We start from the raw sequence: 13,634 nt of genomic DNA on the forward strand, positions 1-13,634 counted from the left end.
GATTGTGTAAATATTTTTATCCCCATTTTTCACATAAGGAAACTGAGGCTCAGAAAGGTTAAATCACTTTCCCATAGCTATATAGCTAATGATTGGGAATGTCAAGACTCAAGGCAGGATATCTGGACTCCAAGACGATAGGGTTCTTTCCACACTACTACGCTGCCTACCACTCAGACACTCTCAGGAACAAACCAACTGACAGATGAAAGGTGAACACAGAGTGAGAGAGAGGCTTCAGGAGGTACAGGGTATCTGTCTTCTGCTCACTCCCCTTCTGCTGGCTGGACAGGGATAGCACTTGCTAATCTCCATCCTCCAGGCCCAGTCACAGAGAAATGTTCTGCTATGGACCATTTGGCAGTATTTCATTAGAGAGCCTAACCGTTAATGTCTTCCCCAACATCAGGTGTTTTCTCATATTAAAAGTGCTGTTTCTTCTCCCTTGGGTCTTGAAAAGAAGTTTAATGAGCCTACTAGTTTCTTGGTTGCCCCATTTCTTGCCCCCCACAAAGGATTCCTTGGTGGTTTTATTTTGAGACCTCAAAAACCCAACAGCAGATCCCAGGATAGTATGCCAACAGACAAAAACACATTTTTTTCTCCCATTTCAATCACATTGCCAGAGTCTCTTAGCTGACTTTGACAATAAACCCCCATCCTGACTGCTGGTGGGAGCTCAGGGGGGAAAAAATGGTGTGTCGCTTTTTTATGTGGTTTTTCCCATAAGGGTTGGCGTGAATCAGATCCAAGATCCACGTGAGTTATCAGTCACTGCCAATAAGCTATGATAGGAATAAGAAGCATGATAAAAATAAATAAATAAATAACTCGGTGCTCATTGACTGATAATTACTCTTTGCTCTGATATTCCTTGCAGTGATTCCTAAAGTGACAAAGCATCTATTGTCTAACCCCGTGTTCACCTGCATCGTCCTGGCAGCCTGTATGGAGATTGCAGTGGTGGCTGGCTTTGCTGCCTTCCTGGGAAAGTACTTGGAACAGCAGTTCAACCTCACAACTTCATCAGCCAACCAGCTGCTGGGTGAGTGGCCCTCCCATCCTAAAGCCAGGATGGCTGTTTATTTAGTCCTCCACAGGGGAGGAGTCGTGGTAAGCAGGAGGAGGAAAGAATTCTTTGACAATTCTATCTGACAAGTTTAGCAATGCCTACTGTGTTTTGAACACTTTGCTCAATATTCACGGCAAAGGAGATTATATGTAATATATGATGCAATTTAATTCAATAAATATTTTAAATGCCTTTAAGGCACTTTATTAGACATGGGGACACAAGGATAAAAATGAAAACAGCCCCTGTCCTCAAAGAGCTTACATTCTTTTCTCTTTAAAGAGTTTCAAAAGCTTATTCTTAAGATAAGACTTATGCACCTGAAGCAATTACAGAATGATCTAATAATAATAGTTAATATGCATATAGCCCCTACAATGGGCAAGATACTGTGCTAAGCATTTATAAGTATTAACTCACTTGTTCTTCACAACAATCCTAGGAGATAGGTGTTATTATTATCCCCATTGTATAGGTGAGGAAACCGAAGCAAGCAGAAGTTAAGTAACTTGCCCAGGATCACATGCTAATAAGAGTCTAAGACCAGATTTGAACTCAGGTCTTTGTGACTCCAGGTCTAGGGCCCTATCCACTGTACCACCTGGCTTCATCTGGGGGATAGTAGACTGAGAGCTGGCCTGAAATCAGGAAAACTGGAGTTTAAATCTCCTTTCTAATCCACATTATCATTGTCACCCTGGAGAAGTCACTTACCTTCTCAATGCCCTAGGTCAGTGGTGTCAAATTCAACTATAGACGGGGCCACTAATCTGTACATAAGGATCCCTTGGGTCTGCATATCGATTTAGCTTTTAATTGTAATATTACACAACTTTCATTGTATTTTTTTTCATTTTGTTCAATATTTCTCAATTGCATTAATCTGGTTGAGGGGCACCCTGGAGAGTTGTGGCTACATGAGGCCTGTGCTTTATGTCTTTGACACTTGTGCTCTAGGCTCCTCCCTAAGGCTATAAGTCGCAGAGAAGGTGCCTACATACATTGGTTGAGGGACTTTCATCGTCTAGGAGTCCCCTATATCCATGAAATCACATGTCTGGTCCTTAACTATATCCTAGCCTTATAAGATACTGAATAATCAAGAAGTGAAAGGTAACATAAGAAAAAATGTGATACTGGGGAACAGGAGTTTCAGGAACAGTAGAGATCAGAGTGAACTGAAACAGTCAGGGAAAACTTCAGGGGAAAGTGGGTCTTCAGCTGGGTTTTGAAGGCCAGGACAAATTTGGATAGACAGAGATGAAGGGGAAGGGCATCTCACTTAGGGATACCTACCAACACTGGTAAAACCGCAAAGGGGGGAAGGAACATGGCTCGTGTGGAGGACAGTGAGAAAACTGTCCATTATGAAGAACAGTGTAAAATAAAACTGATGACTAATATGGAGGAAGATTATAGAGGGTTTGGAAAAGGTCAGGACTTAATGCCCATCTATTTTTAAGAGAATATTTTGACTCAGCTCTCTTTTCTTTTCCTCAACAGTCTATACCACAATAAACCAAAAAGAGTCTAAGAACATTGCACAGAATGTTTATAAACCTCATGTTTTTGGAACCAAAGGCAAATTAAAGAGACCCTTACTTCAAAGAGGCAATCACAAAACACAGTTAGCCCTTTTCTATCTGTCTGAGAAAGTGGAATGTGTCTTTTCCTTTAATGTTCAGTTTTCTAACACTATATCTTCACATTGTTAGACTTGAGCCCCCAGGCACAGAGGAAGAAACAGTATATCACCTCCTGATCTCTTCCCTTCCTTTCTTTGAATTCTTCTTGCTTTGAAAGAGGCACTTCCACTTCAGGCTGTGTGTAGCTTCACAATAGGTCCCTGCTCTTCTATTGCCAAATCAATCAATAGAATTCTGGAGGAAAGGACAAAAGAAGAATCTCAAGTCCTTGAGCCCGTGTAACATCTGTTCTTCCCACTACTAGTTTCAATGATCAGAACACTATCAAAGGTAATTATTTTAACCCATAGGGAGGTATTCCATGAATCCTAATTCCTTCAGCAGTCCAAGAATGTGACTTCCATTTAAAGGATTCTTATAATTATTTTTTTACTGTGATCAACTTAGTGGCATCATGCCATCTGGATTGAAAAAACACAAGAGAAAGGGTACCAGAGTAGGCTGGCAATGGTTAGGGGCACAAAGAAAGGGAATCATAAATATAAGGAGAAGCTCCAATGGGAATATATTCTATTCATAGCTCTCATGGACCTGGGAGACAACCTATTCAATCTTCCGGAAGCACCAGTGACCAGCTCTGGGCAATACCACAGAGCCATCAACAAATTGGACAGAATTCAGAGCACAACAACAAAAATGATTAAGGGCCTGGCAGGACTGATTTATGAGAGAAGATTAAAAGGACTAAATCTGCATAGGTTAACTTAATGAGGAGAGAGTTGGGAGGAAAGTTATGATAACTGTCCACAAGTATTAAGGAGCAATATGCTTCAAGGAGAGGGAGTAATTGTTTATGGTGGCTCAGAGGCAAGAGGACATTAAGTGGTATTGGCAGAGTCACTACATAATACCGTCTAAGTGCCCAAAGGGCTTTGGTGTTGTGCTAGGTACTATTGAAAGGAAGATAAACAGATCTCAGTCCTGATCATCAAGAGTATCTTTCATTCATGCAAGTAGGGTCAGCTCATCACATCTATGCCAAGAAGTTATGGTGGGAAAATTATGATGTAAACAGTCCAAAATAATGGAGAATCTGAAAATATTTGACGTTTGTCAATAAAACTATTCCAATATTCTGTGATCTCATTAACATAGGTATTCCTTCCAATCCTCCAATGATACAGATAACAAACCCGTCCATGGATGCCCATTCTGCATGAATCTTGACCATATCACACAAATGGAGTCCAAAAATTAATTGTTACGGTATTAGCTAGCATTATATTATTTCTGCCTACCTACTTATATGATATTTGATTTGATATTGAAGCTAATATACATTCCTCTAGTGTATACACCAACTAATTAATGTGGAAAGTGACTCTAGGAGTGTGCTAGTACACAAGATAAAGACATCCTAGGTTACAAATTGGCCCTAAGTAATATTGATAATCTACAGGTGACTTTCATGTAAAAATAAGGTGATGCAAAACAGAATAAAGTCAAATAAAAATCATTATAATAATGTATTTATAATGTGTGTAAAATCATGAATTTAGAGTTAGAAAAGACTGCAGAGGTCACCTGGTCCAGTGCCTTCATTTTATAGATAAGGAAACAAAGCCCCAGAAAGGTCATATGATTTGACCAAAGTCACTCAGACAGTAAGTGACAGAAGAAGGATTTACACTTGAATCCTCTGCCCCCAGATCTGCCCTGCACCATGCTGCCATCCCAAGTGCTGCCATCCCAAGCCTTACAAAAAGTAACTTGCTGGAGCAAGTGGGTGGCTATGACACATGAACCATTTTTTTTTCATTTGACCTTGAAGAAGAGTTGATTTTTTTAAACTCTGTAAGCTGTTAAATTGTCTATCATCTTGGCAAGACTGTCATATGGTACAAGCCACTCTTTTTGTGGGTGGTACCTTAGGCTGTATAGGAAGCTGAAAAGTCATTCTTCCTGATAAATTGGAAGAGAGATAACAAATTCCAGCTGGCCCCCATACACGAGGTAACATGACAGAGTGGGTAGAACACTGCCTCTAAATTTAAATCCCACATCAGACACTTTCTAGCTTTTTAATCCTAGATTCATCACTTAACATCTCTATGTCTCATTTTCCTCATCTGTAAAAGAAGAGAGTTAGACTTGATGGCTTCCAAGTCCCTTCAACTCTAAGTCTATGCTCCCATGATCCATATAGTCCAAATATGTAAGTACTGTGAGGCTTTATCACCCCATGATATATTCTTATCCTTTCACTTATACACTATTTTTTCATACAGTTGCTCAGTATTCATTTGCCATGTGATCTCCATTATTCTCAGCATCAGACTTGTCTGTGTGATCATGGCACCCAGTCTAGTGCCATATAATCACGGAAGCTCTAATAAATGTGTTTAAATGTTGAGGATGATGACACAAGATCAGTCATTGAAATTACTGTTGAATGCTTGCTGACTTTTATATGGATATGTTTTCAGTTTGAGCATTTATATCACTAGTCCTTGCTCTTCTAGACACATACCATTCCTATTTCTAACCTCTTTCTTCCCCTCTATTCTAGGGATGACTGCTATCCCATGTGCATGTCTGGGTATATTTCTAGGAGGTCTTCTTGTAAAGAAGCTCAGCCTGTCTGCTCTGGGAGCCATTCGGATGGCCATGCTAGTTAACCTGGTGTCTACAGCATGTTATGTTTCCTTCCTCTTCCTGGGGTGTGACACAGGTCCTGTGGCTGGGGTTACTGTTCCCTATGGAAACGAGTAAGTACTAGAAGAAATTGAACAGGTATGAAAGAATGAATGAAGCAACGAAGGAATGAATGAAAAAGGATCAATTAAGCACTATGTGCTAGGCGCTGTGCTAGAAGTACAAATACAAAAGCAGGACAGCCCCCGTCCTCAAGGCAATTACCTTCTAATAGAGACAACACATAGAAGGGAATGGTGGCCAGGGGAAAGTGGTTTGTCAGAGCAGTTACAGGTATTACAGGTGGAGCAATGGGGAAATGTTTGGCATGCACCTTCCCCCTCTCATGACAGTGGAACTCACTACCATGGCTCATTTACACCAGCTATGCTTCCATTAAAGGCGCAGCAGAGAAGAAGCTTTGTCTCCTTCTGTGAGTGTGAGCTTGAGGAGGGTGCACAATTCCATAGGATCATAGATTTAGGGCTGGAAGGGACCTTTCAGGCCTTTAAGTCCAACTCCCCTCCTATGACATATCAGGAAACCAAGGCTGAGAGCAGTTCACTGATTTGCCCAGGGTCACACCACGAGTAAGTATTTGAAGCAAGATTTGAACTTGCCTCTTCTTCACTGCAAGCCCAGGGCACTATCCACTATGCCACCAATATCTCTTCTAAATATCTCCATGGAACAAGTAAGTCTTTTGTACCCTGGAATATTTTTCTTATATTGTAGTTTATCATTACCTTCAAGGCTGACAGCATAGATTGCACCAAATCCTGAAAAATACCAGAAATTGTCAATACTCCTGACACTGCCTGGGTGACCTTGGGAATGTCACTTAACCTTCCTGGGCTTCAGTTTCCACTGTGAGTTTATAAATCTGCAAAATAAGGGCATTGAACTAGATGGCCTCAGAGACCACTTCCAGCTCTCAATCCGCAGTCCCATCATTTATAAAGCAAGGTCTTTATTTCTTAATGTCTCTCCTTTTCAACTTTCTTCTCATCATCCTAAATCTTCGGACAGTCTTTTAGACTAATCACTGTAAGAGAGAAATACAGGGAATGGCATTACCATGTGAAGCACTTGGGGCCCTTCCTACTCATGGGCCACCCTAGAAAACTATCTCAGGGTCTAGTTATTTTGTGGATCAGAATCTTCTTCAAACCATAATTCACAAGCCCTTACTAATGTGTTTGCTTTAACTAATCAGCCAGAGATTACATTTGATTCCAAGTAAAGGATATAATGAATTAATAGTAATTAAATTAATGATAGAATATTCCCACGGTTAAACTGAAGCTCACTCCCCTACAATTGCATAACCATTCGCTGGGAAGAGTGGAAACATGTAATGATAACACATGGGACATACGTATGTGATGTGGGGACTCTGGGTGGCCAGGACATATATGTGGACAGACTATACCACTGATGTCACAGAGCTGTCAATGTCATTGTGCTGCTCTCTTCTAGGAAGGCTCCCTGCTGGGTGGCAGGTCTCCACTGCTCCTCACCAGGCATCATTTATCCCCTCCAGCTGGTCTGCATCTATCCATCTATCTTCAGGGCCACCTAAGCCTCTGCTGTGTTGGGTGGGTCATTCCTCTGTCAGCCAGCTCTTTCAACTGTCTCCACCTACCTTTGGAGGGGGGAAGAAGGGAGAAGGGAGGTAATGTGGACTATAAATCTGTAAGCCTCTTCCCAGCAGGAAAACTCTATTTAGTCATCTCATTCATCCTGCTTTGAACCTCAGCTAAAGACTTCAGCTAAGGTACTATCTTGAGGAATGTCCACTACTCTCTCCACGATCCACTAGCAATACAGCTCTCTTCAGATAATTTTTAAGCCAATAGGTAAGAAGTTCTTCTTGTCAGCCAAACTGTTCACAGCAGATACCCAGTGTAAGATCAGGTCTAAACTCTCTTCTCTGCTTTTTCCTCTGATTTCCTCAGTTCAATTTTTATCTGAATTATGGTCACACTATAATTTGCCCAGACTTCAGCAATTCCAGTGTATAGTATCATAGGCCTTTTGCTCCTCTATTTAGACATTTATTTAGATAGAGATATTTAGAGTGCTGAATAGGAAATCATAATGTGGATTCAAGCCCATGACTTACTAGCTTTGTGACCTTGGGTAAGTCATCTTAACCTTTCTGAGACTCAGTTTATTCATCAGTAAAACAGAAGTAATCATATTTATTCAAGGTCATGCCCAAGATGATTGTAAGGATCAAATAAAATATTGGACATGAAAACACTTAATGAGATATAAAGTCTACACATATAAAAAAGTTATTAATGCCATCATCTCAACAAAGCCAAATGAATAGATTCTTTCTTTGGTCATTTATATGGAAACCCAAAGCCAAAGAAGGTATCTTGTTCCAGGAGTGAATCTACAAGATGAGACATTCTTGTCCCTGCCAATGGTTACTCCAAAAGATAAATCAGTTGTCAGAACAGAATAGAGGCGCATTTGCCTCTACAGAAGCTTTAAGAACTCTATCCTTCTTCCCCACTTTTCCTGAGTGACAAGTTCAAAGTGACATTTTCTTCATATGCTTTATAGTTGGTCCTTTTGGGGGGGGGGTGAGGGGAGAAGAGCGTAACAGTATTTACAGATCAAACTATGGGACCTCAGTTTGGATTATTGACTCTGTCTTGAATTCCCCCACATTCAAAGATCTGACTTGTAGGTAGGAATAATGCCACCTAATCTCTTCTAGATGAAATGTAGTGGGGAGGATGAGATGAGAGATTTTTCTACTTGGAACATTTAATAACCTCTCCTAACTTAGTATCTCTTCTCATTTGCTTTTCACTAGTAGAAAGAAAGACAACAACCTTCTAAGTTCTTAATAAAAATAAATAAAAATGAAAAGCATCTTAAAATATTACTTATCCCAGGGAAATTGAGAATTGTTGATCAGTCATCAGGGACTTATTGAGATTCATTTGTGTTCACTGCTTTCCTGGGCAATGTGAGGATTACAGTAGTAGTATAAGACTTTGTCCCTTTCCTCAATAACCTTATTGTCTCACTTGGGGAAACAAAGTTAAAACACACCAAACCATAATGAAGCAGTACAAAGTAGCTTATAATCAAGTGTATGGTGCACAGTTATGCAGGACAGAGACAGAAAAATGAGTTAAGCTTGAATTAATTAGGCAAGGCCTTCTTTATGGAGAAAGTGGGATGTGAGTTGAGCCTTAAACTGATAGGATTTGTACATACAGGGGGAAAGGAAAGGGCTTTCCTGTATGAGAAATGAATATCAATCAAGACACAGCATTAGGAATGAGCAAAGAAAGAGAAGAGGCCAAGCTGCCTGGATTATGTATTTAAGGAATCTTGGAAGATCAAGCTGGATGGGTAGGTAGTGTGGTGTCAAATTAAGAAAGTAGTTAGGCTGAATTTTTTTTTAATCAATTTGAAGTGATTATACCTCCATCTATTTATGATACTGGTTCCAATTCTTATTAATTGTGTAATCCTAGGCAAATTACTCAGCCTCTCTGAGCCAAAATGCAATACTCACCTTCTCATTGTTGTAAGAAAAGTGTCTTGTAAATAATAGTATTATATAAACGTGTATGATTGATGTGAGTTATTTTGTATTTTCTCTTACAGCTCAGCACCCAGTGTAACTTTGGATCCCTATTCTCCTTGCAATAATAACTGTGAATGCCAAACCGACTCTTTCACGCCAGTCTGTGGGGCAGATGGCATCACTTACCTGTCTGCTTGCTTTGCTGGATGCAACAGCACGGTATTTGCGACTTATTTATTCTCTGGATAGGGCGAAGGATCGTGGATTAAGAGCTGCAGCTTACGTGGCAGCCTATACCCAAGGGGATGGTTGACTGCCATAGGAAATAAAGAATCAGTAGTTGTCAGTAGCTCTCTTTTTTTCCTCTCCTGTGATATAAGTTTTTCTCAATCTCATCCCCACTTTGATTAGGAGACTCTACTAGTAGATGGGAAGGACAGGCTTGTCACTCAAGCTTGTTTACTAAGTGACTTGCACAGAACCAAATTGGGCTCCTCGATATGCCTAAATAACTTCCATTGGCATTATTTCAACAACCTAAAGATTAACGATTCCAAAATTTGGGCTGTTCTCTCCATCCACATTGATTGTACACATTTATGGATGCCTTCATGAGTTGCTCTGGGTGAAAAAAATTCCTGACTCAAGAGCTAAGCTTCTGATGATGAGCCTCTTCAACCTAACTTGGGCTGGTCCACCATACCTGGAACATAGTAGGCACTTAATAAGTGTTTATTGACTGATTTAATGATTTGTCCATATCTTCAGATGACTCAGAAGCAGTCCATCAATTGGCCCATACTCAAAATGTTCCCAGCTTGTTGTAAGAAGTGTCAAAGCTTCTGTACTCCATTCTCATGATCTTCAAGAACACAGATTCACTCTCACACCATGATGAAGCATAAGAGTAGGACTTTGGTGAACCAGAGAATCCATGGCCACTAGCATTATTCAAGGTACAAGTCAAAGGAAGCTTTGTACCAAAAGCCAAGGGAAAGAATTTTGGGCCATGTCTTAAACAACCTTTGTGCTCACTGACTTTCCTTTTTATTCTTTGCTCCTGGATTCCCCACCTCTTTCTGTCTCCTGCTCCTTGTATTTCTCTTGTACTTTTCATTGACAGCATTTGCCTCTGTGTATAAGGACTGAACTGAGCCATATAGGATGATAAAAATGGAGAAAGGGAGACCTATTTCTTCCTTTCAATAAACTAACTGTTGAATCACTTGCCCCTTCTATCTTGTCACCTATCCACTTTGGATATAGGCAAAGTCTAGCAGTAATGCCAAGTGGCCATTAGTCAGAAACAAAGAAAATAGGGATCATTCATCTTAATTTTCTGAAAATTAAGTTTTTCCTTACTTTAATGTTTGGATTCTTGGCTTACTGCTGCTGTTAACCATTTTTCAAAAAGTAAGATATATCATTTTGGGTGGGGAGAAAGCTATTTTTCAAATAAGATTATAAAGCAATTTCTCTGTGTGGATAAAAATGAATGGAAAAAAAGAATTGGGTTTTGGGAATGGGTAGAATGAAAACACCAGTTATTATTTTCTGTGACAACAATTTCATTAACATTTTAATATCTGAAGAGTTATGTTGCAAATTAGTCTTTGTTATTGTCCTGTTGCAAGGATTAAATGTATTCAATATGTGCTACTGTCCTGAGACTAAAATAGTGTCTATTTCAGAAAATTCAGTGACCAAAAAATTGTCTGAGAAAATGCACTTCCCCTGATCTTGCATATACATAAAGTCTTATTAAATAAAAGCTTAACTGGGTCCAGTGGTTGCTTTCAGTTGCTGAAACAGCAAAGCAGCAGAATCCAATTATCCCTGATCTGCTTTGCCCTTCTTGATTCGTGAAACTGTAACATATTTCTGTTCCTCAGCTTACCGCTTAAATTTTCATTTCCACACACACCTACCCCACCCCAGAAGAAATTCTGCTTTTTCCTTGAGTTTTCTGAAAAATATATACTACATTTTATTCTGGGTGGGAAGATTAATGTAAAAACACACAGTAAAGCAGAAGAAACTGCCACCTTCCAGGACAGAAGGGGAAAACTTCCCCCTTCTGCACTAGGATGCTTTTCTCCCCCCACCTCCCCCCCCCCATTTCTGGCAAGGAGAGGAGCGACCTGAATGCCAGCCTCATAATATTTAATTCCTAGGGAACAAACACTCGCAGTTGTGACTGTTAGAGTTTCATTTTCACTCTTCCTCTAGTTTTATCTTCCCCTACTACTTCAATTTTTAAGAAAAAAGAAAAGTCTCCATGCATTATCCCCATACACTCTCCAATGAGTCTGAGCACCCAGCGTCCAGACCCTATGCCTAACAAGTGTCTTGTTAGAGCTCTTGTTCTGATTTCAGATTATAACCAGTTAGGCCATGGGTAATAGCACTGCTCCCTTGAGTGATTACAAGCAGCTGGATTTAGCTAGGGCATGTGCAAATTTCACTGTTAAGTACAATCAGATTTCTAGTCCTCCACATAGGCACCATTTTCACCCACCGAGACTGGTGAAAACCATTTAAAATTTGATCAGCTGGAGGAAGACACTGGGTGAGACTGATTCTACATCCAGTAACATCTGGTTTCCTCACACCCTATGTTTGGGCTTCATTTCGGACCCCATGTGTGTTTTTCCTACTTGTCATCCCAAGCTTCCTGGGATTGTACTGTATTTAATAAAAGATTTTTTAATACCTCTCATTGCATTTGACTGGGAGCCTGTGTAACTGACTGAAAGTTACTTTTGTATATTTCCTTTGGCATTAATCTACTGTCCAGATTGTTTACTTACATTTCACTCTGAGAAGTAATTATTCCAGCGGTAAGCATGTTAGCACTCTGCTGACTGCCTGTTGGAAGAAATATCCTTCTGATGTGCTAAATAACTGGCTTTAAAAAAATAGAAATAATTCCAACCACTGGTGGTATGTAGGAAAGTAGCATAAATCCAACATGGCAGTTTGTAGGAGAATCAAGATGGGGTAGAGAGTGTTTGGCTTACATTTCTGGAAATGGGTCATCTCATGGGGGTGTGATTTGTTTGGAATCCATTTTCTCTAGTGTGATTTTTTTTTCTTTTTAATGGTGCCACTCAGCCATTTAATTTATCAAGCTACAGCATCCTTTAGAAGGAGAACAATTAAGACATTTTGAAATACCTTGGCATGTAATAGGCCCTGACCTGTAGCCAAATGGCCAGACCAAGCTGGATGTCTGTGGTCATCCTGGTACCAGCCTATCAAGAAGGCATGGTTAATATTCTGAAGCCAAGTTCTGCTGCCTCTCCAAATGTTTTTAGCCTCTGCTGCATTTGGACATGGCTGATTTTGTGTCTCCATTCTTCCCCCACCCTCTATTTCTCAATGGAGTGGCTACCACAAGTAATTAGTTTGCCTTTCTAGTAGCAACTCTCTCTCTCCTTCTTCTACAGCCCATGATTCTGTTCTTTGTGCAAAGACAAAATTCTCTCTCAGAATCTGGGGTTATTAGTGTTACAGGTGTGTCGACGTTCTGCTATCATTTCAGGAAGATTCCCTCACCGTCACCATCCTCTCTCCTCACCCCCTCCCTCAGCCATTATTCTTCAGTCAGTGACTCTGCAAGTGAAGATGGAGACAGTATTTCTCTTTGCAGTTTTTCAGTTTCCCCTTTGGCTTGAAGCATATGGATTGCCAACCTAGCTCTTAGTGATGAGATTTTAGGGCTTTACACAGTAATACCAGCCTGGCTTGGGCCAATCAAAAGTTGATATTCTAAGCTGCAAAAAGACAACGGCAAATGACAATAGAATTCTAAAGGCACCACAATGAATTCTGAAAGAATTCATGAATGTCTGGCACAGAGACCTAATTGTTGCCATCCAAAGTAAAAAAAAAAAAAAGCAACCCACTTTGTTGTGGTGATATCATTGGTTTATTGTGAGACCAATTACTAGGAGGTCAGCCACAAAAGATCGAAGGACTCTAAAAGCAGAAATTGGTACCAAATTAGTGATTTGGTTGATTTCCATTCTAAAATACATGACTATATCCAGAAATGCTACAAAAATTGTTATTTTTTCTTATGTCCAATGATTGTCAGGAAAATGAGTATCCCAAAATTTAGGCAAACCCTTAATTTACAAAGAAAATCCTTCAGTTTCAAATTTCTATAAGATGTTTTTATGTTTACACAATATCTTCCCCACAAACTCATCCTCAGAGAAAATTTATTTTTTAACCTGGAAATCAATTTCATTTGTAAAATGAATAGGAATTAAGGTGTGCAGCACTGGTGAGAGCTTGTGTGTGTGTGTGGAGGGTGGGGGTGGGGAAGGAGACTCAAATAAGGCAGCTTCATTTGCCAGAGTTCCTGAATCATTTTTGGATGGTATTTTGCTTCTGTCATTTGAGCTGTCAAAATAACAGCAGTTTGATTTTTTTTCATTTATCCATAGAAAATTAATCAAAAGAGTCCAAAGAGTAAGGGATTTTTTTTGTTTTTGTTTTTTACCCCAATTTATCACGGATTCCAACTTCTTTGTAACTGTATCACCATTGCTTTGTGTTTGTGAATTAAAGTATTTCTCAGTTTAATTTAATGACTGAATGTGGGATAGGAGTGCGATTCTCAGAGTACTCATGTTTATTTTTTCATTGCTTTCTT

General features: G+C 39.8%; 1 protein-coding gene across 3 annotated transcripts in view; it reads left to right on the forward strand.

The window, feature by feature from the left end:
• SLCO3A1 (solute carrier organic anion transporter family member 3A1) overlaps positions 1 to 13,634 on the forward strand; it is a 376,694-nt gene that overhangs the window by 338,367 nt on the left and 24,693 nt on the right. For all 3 annotated transcript variants that reach the window (XM_020964444.2, XM_020964465.2, XM_020964475.2), the window contains exons 5-7: positions 881 to 1,045; positions 5,288 to 5,486; positions 9,052 to 9,190. In XM_020964444.2, the coding sequence (XP_020820103.1) occupies positions 881 to 1,045; positions 5,288 to 5,486; positions 9,052 to 9,190 (503 nt within the window). The remainder of the gene's footprint in view (positions 1 to 880; positions 1,046 to 5,287; positions 5,487 to 9,051; positions 9,191 to 13,634) is intronic.

The sequence above is a fragment of the Phascolarctos cinereus genome, unplaced genomic scaffold (assembly GCF_003287225.1).
Source record: "Phascolarctos cinereus isolate Bilbo 61053 unplaced genomic scaffold, phaCin_HiC Scaffold_3;HRSCAF=262, whole genome shotgun sequence".
Taxonomy (NCBI): Eukaryota; Metazoa; Chordata; class Mammalia; order Diprotodontia; family Phascolarctidae; genus Phascolarctos; species Phascolarctos cinereus.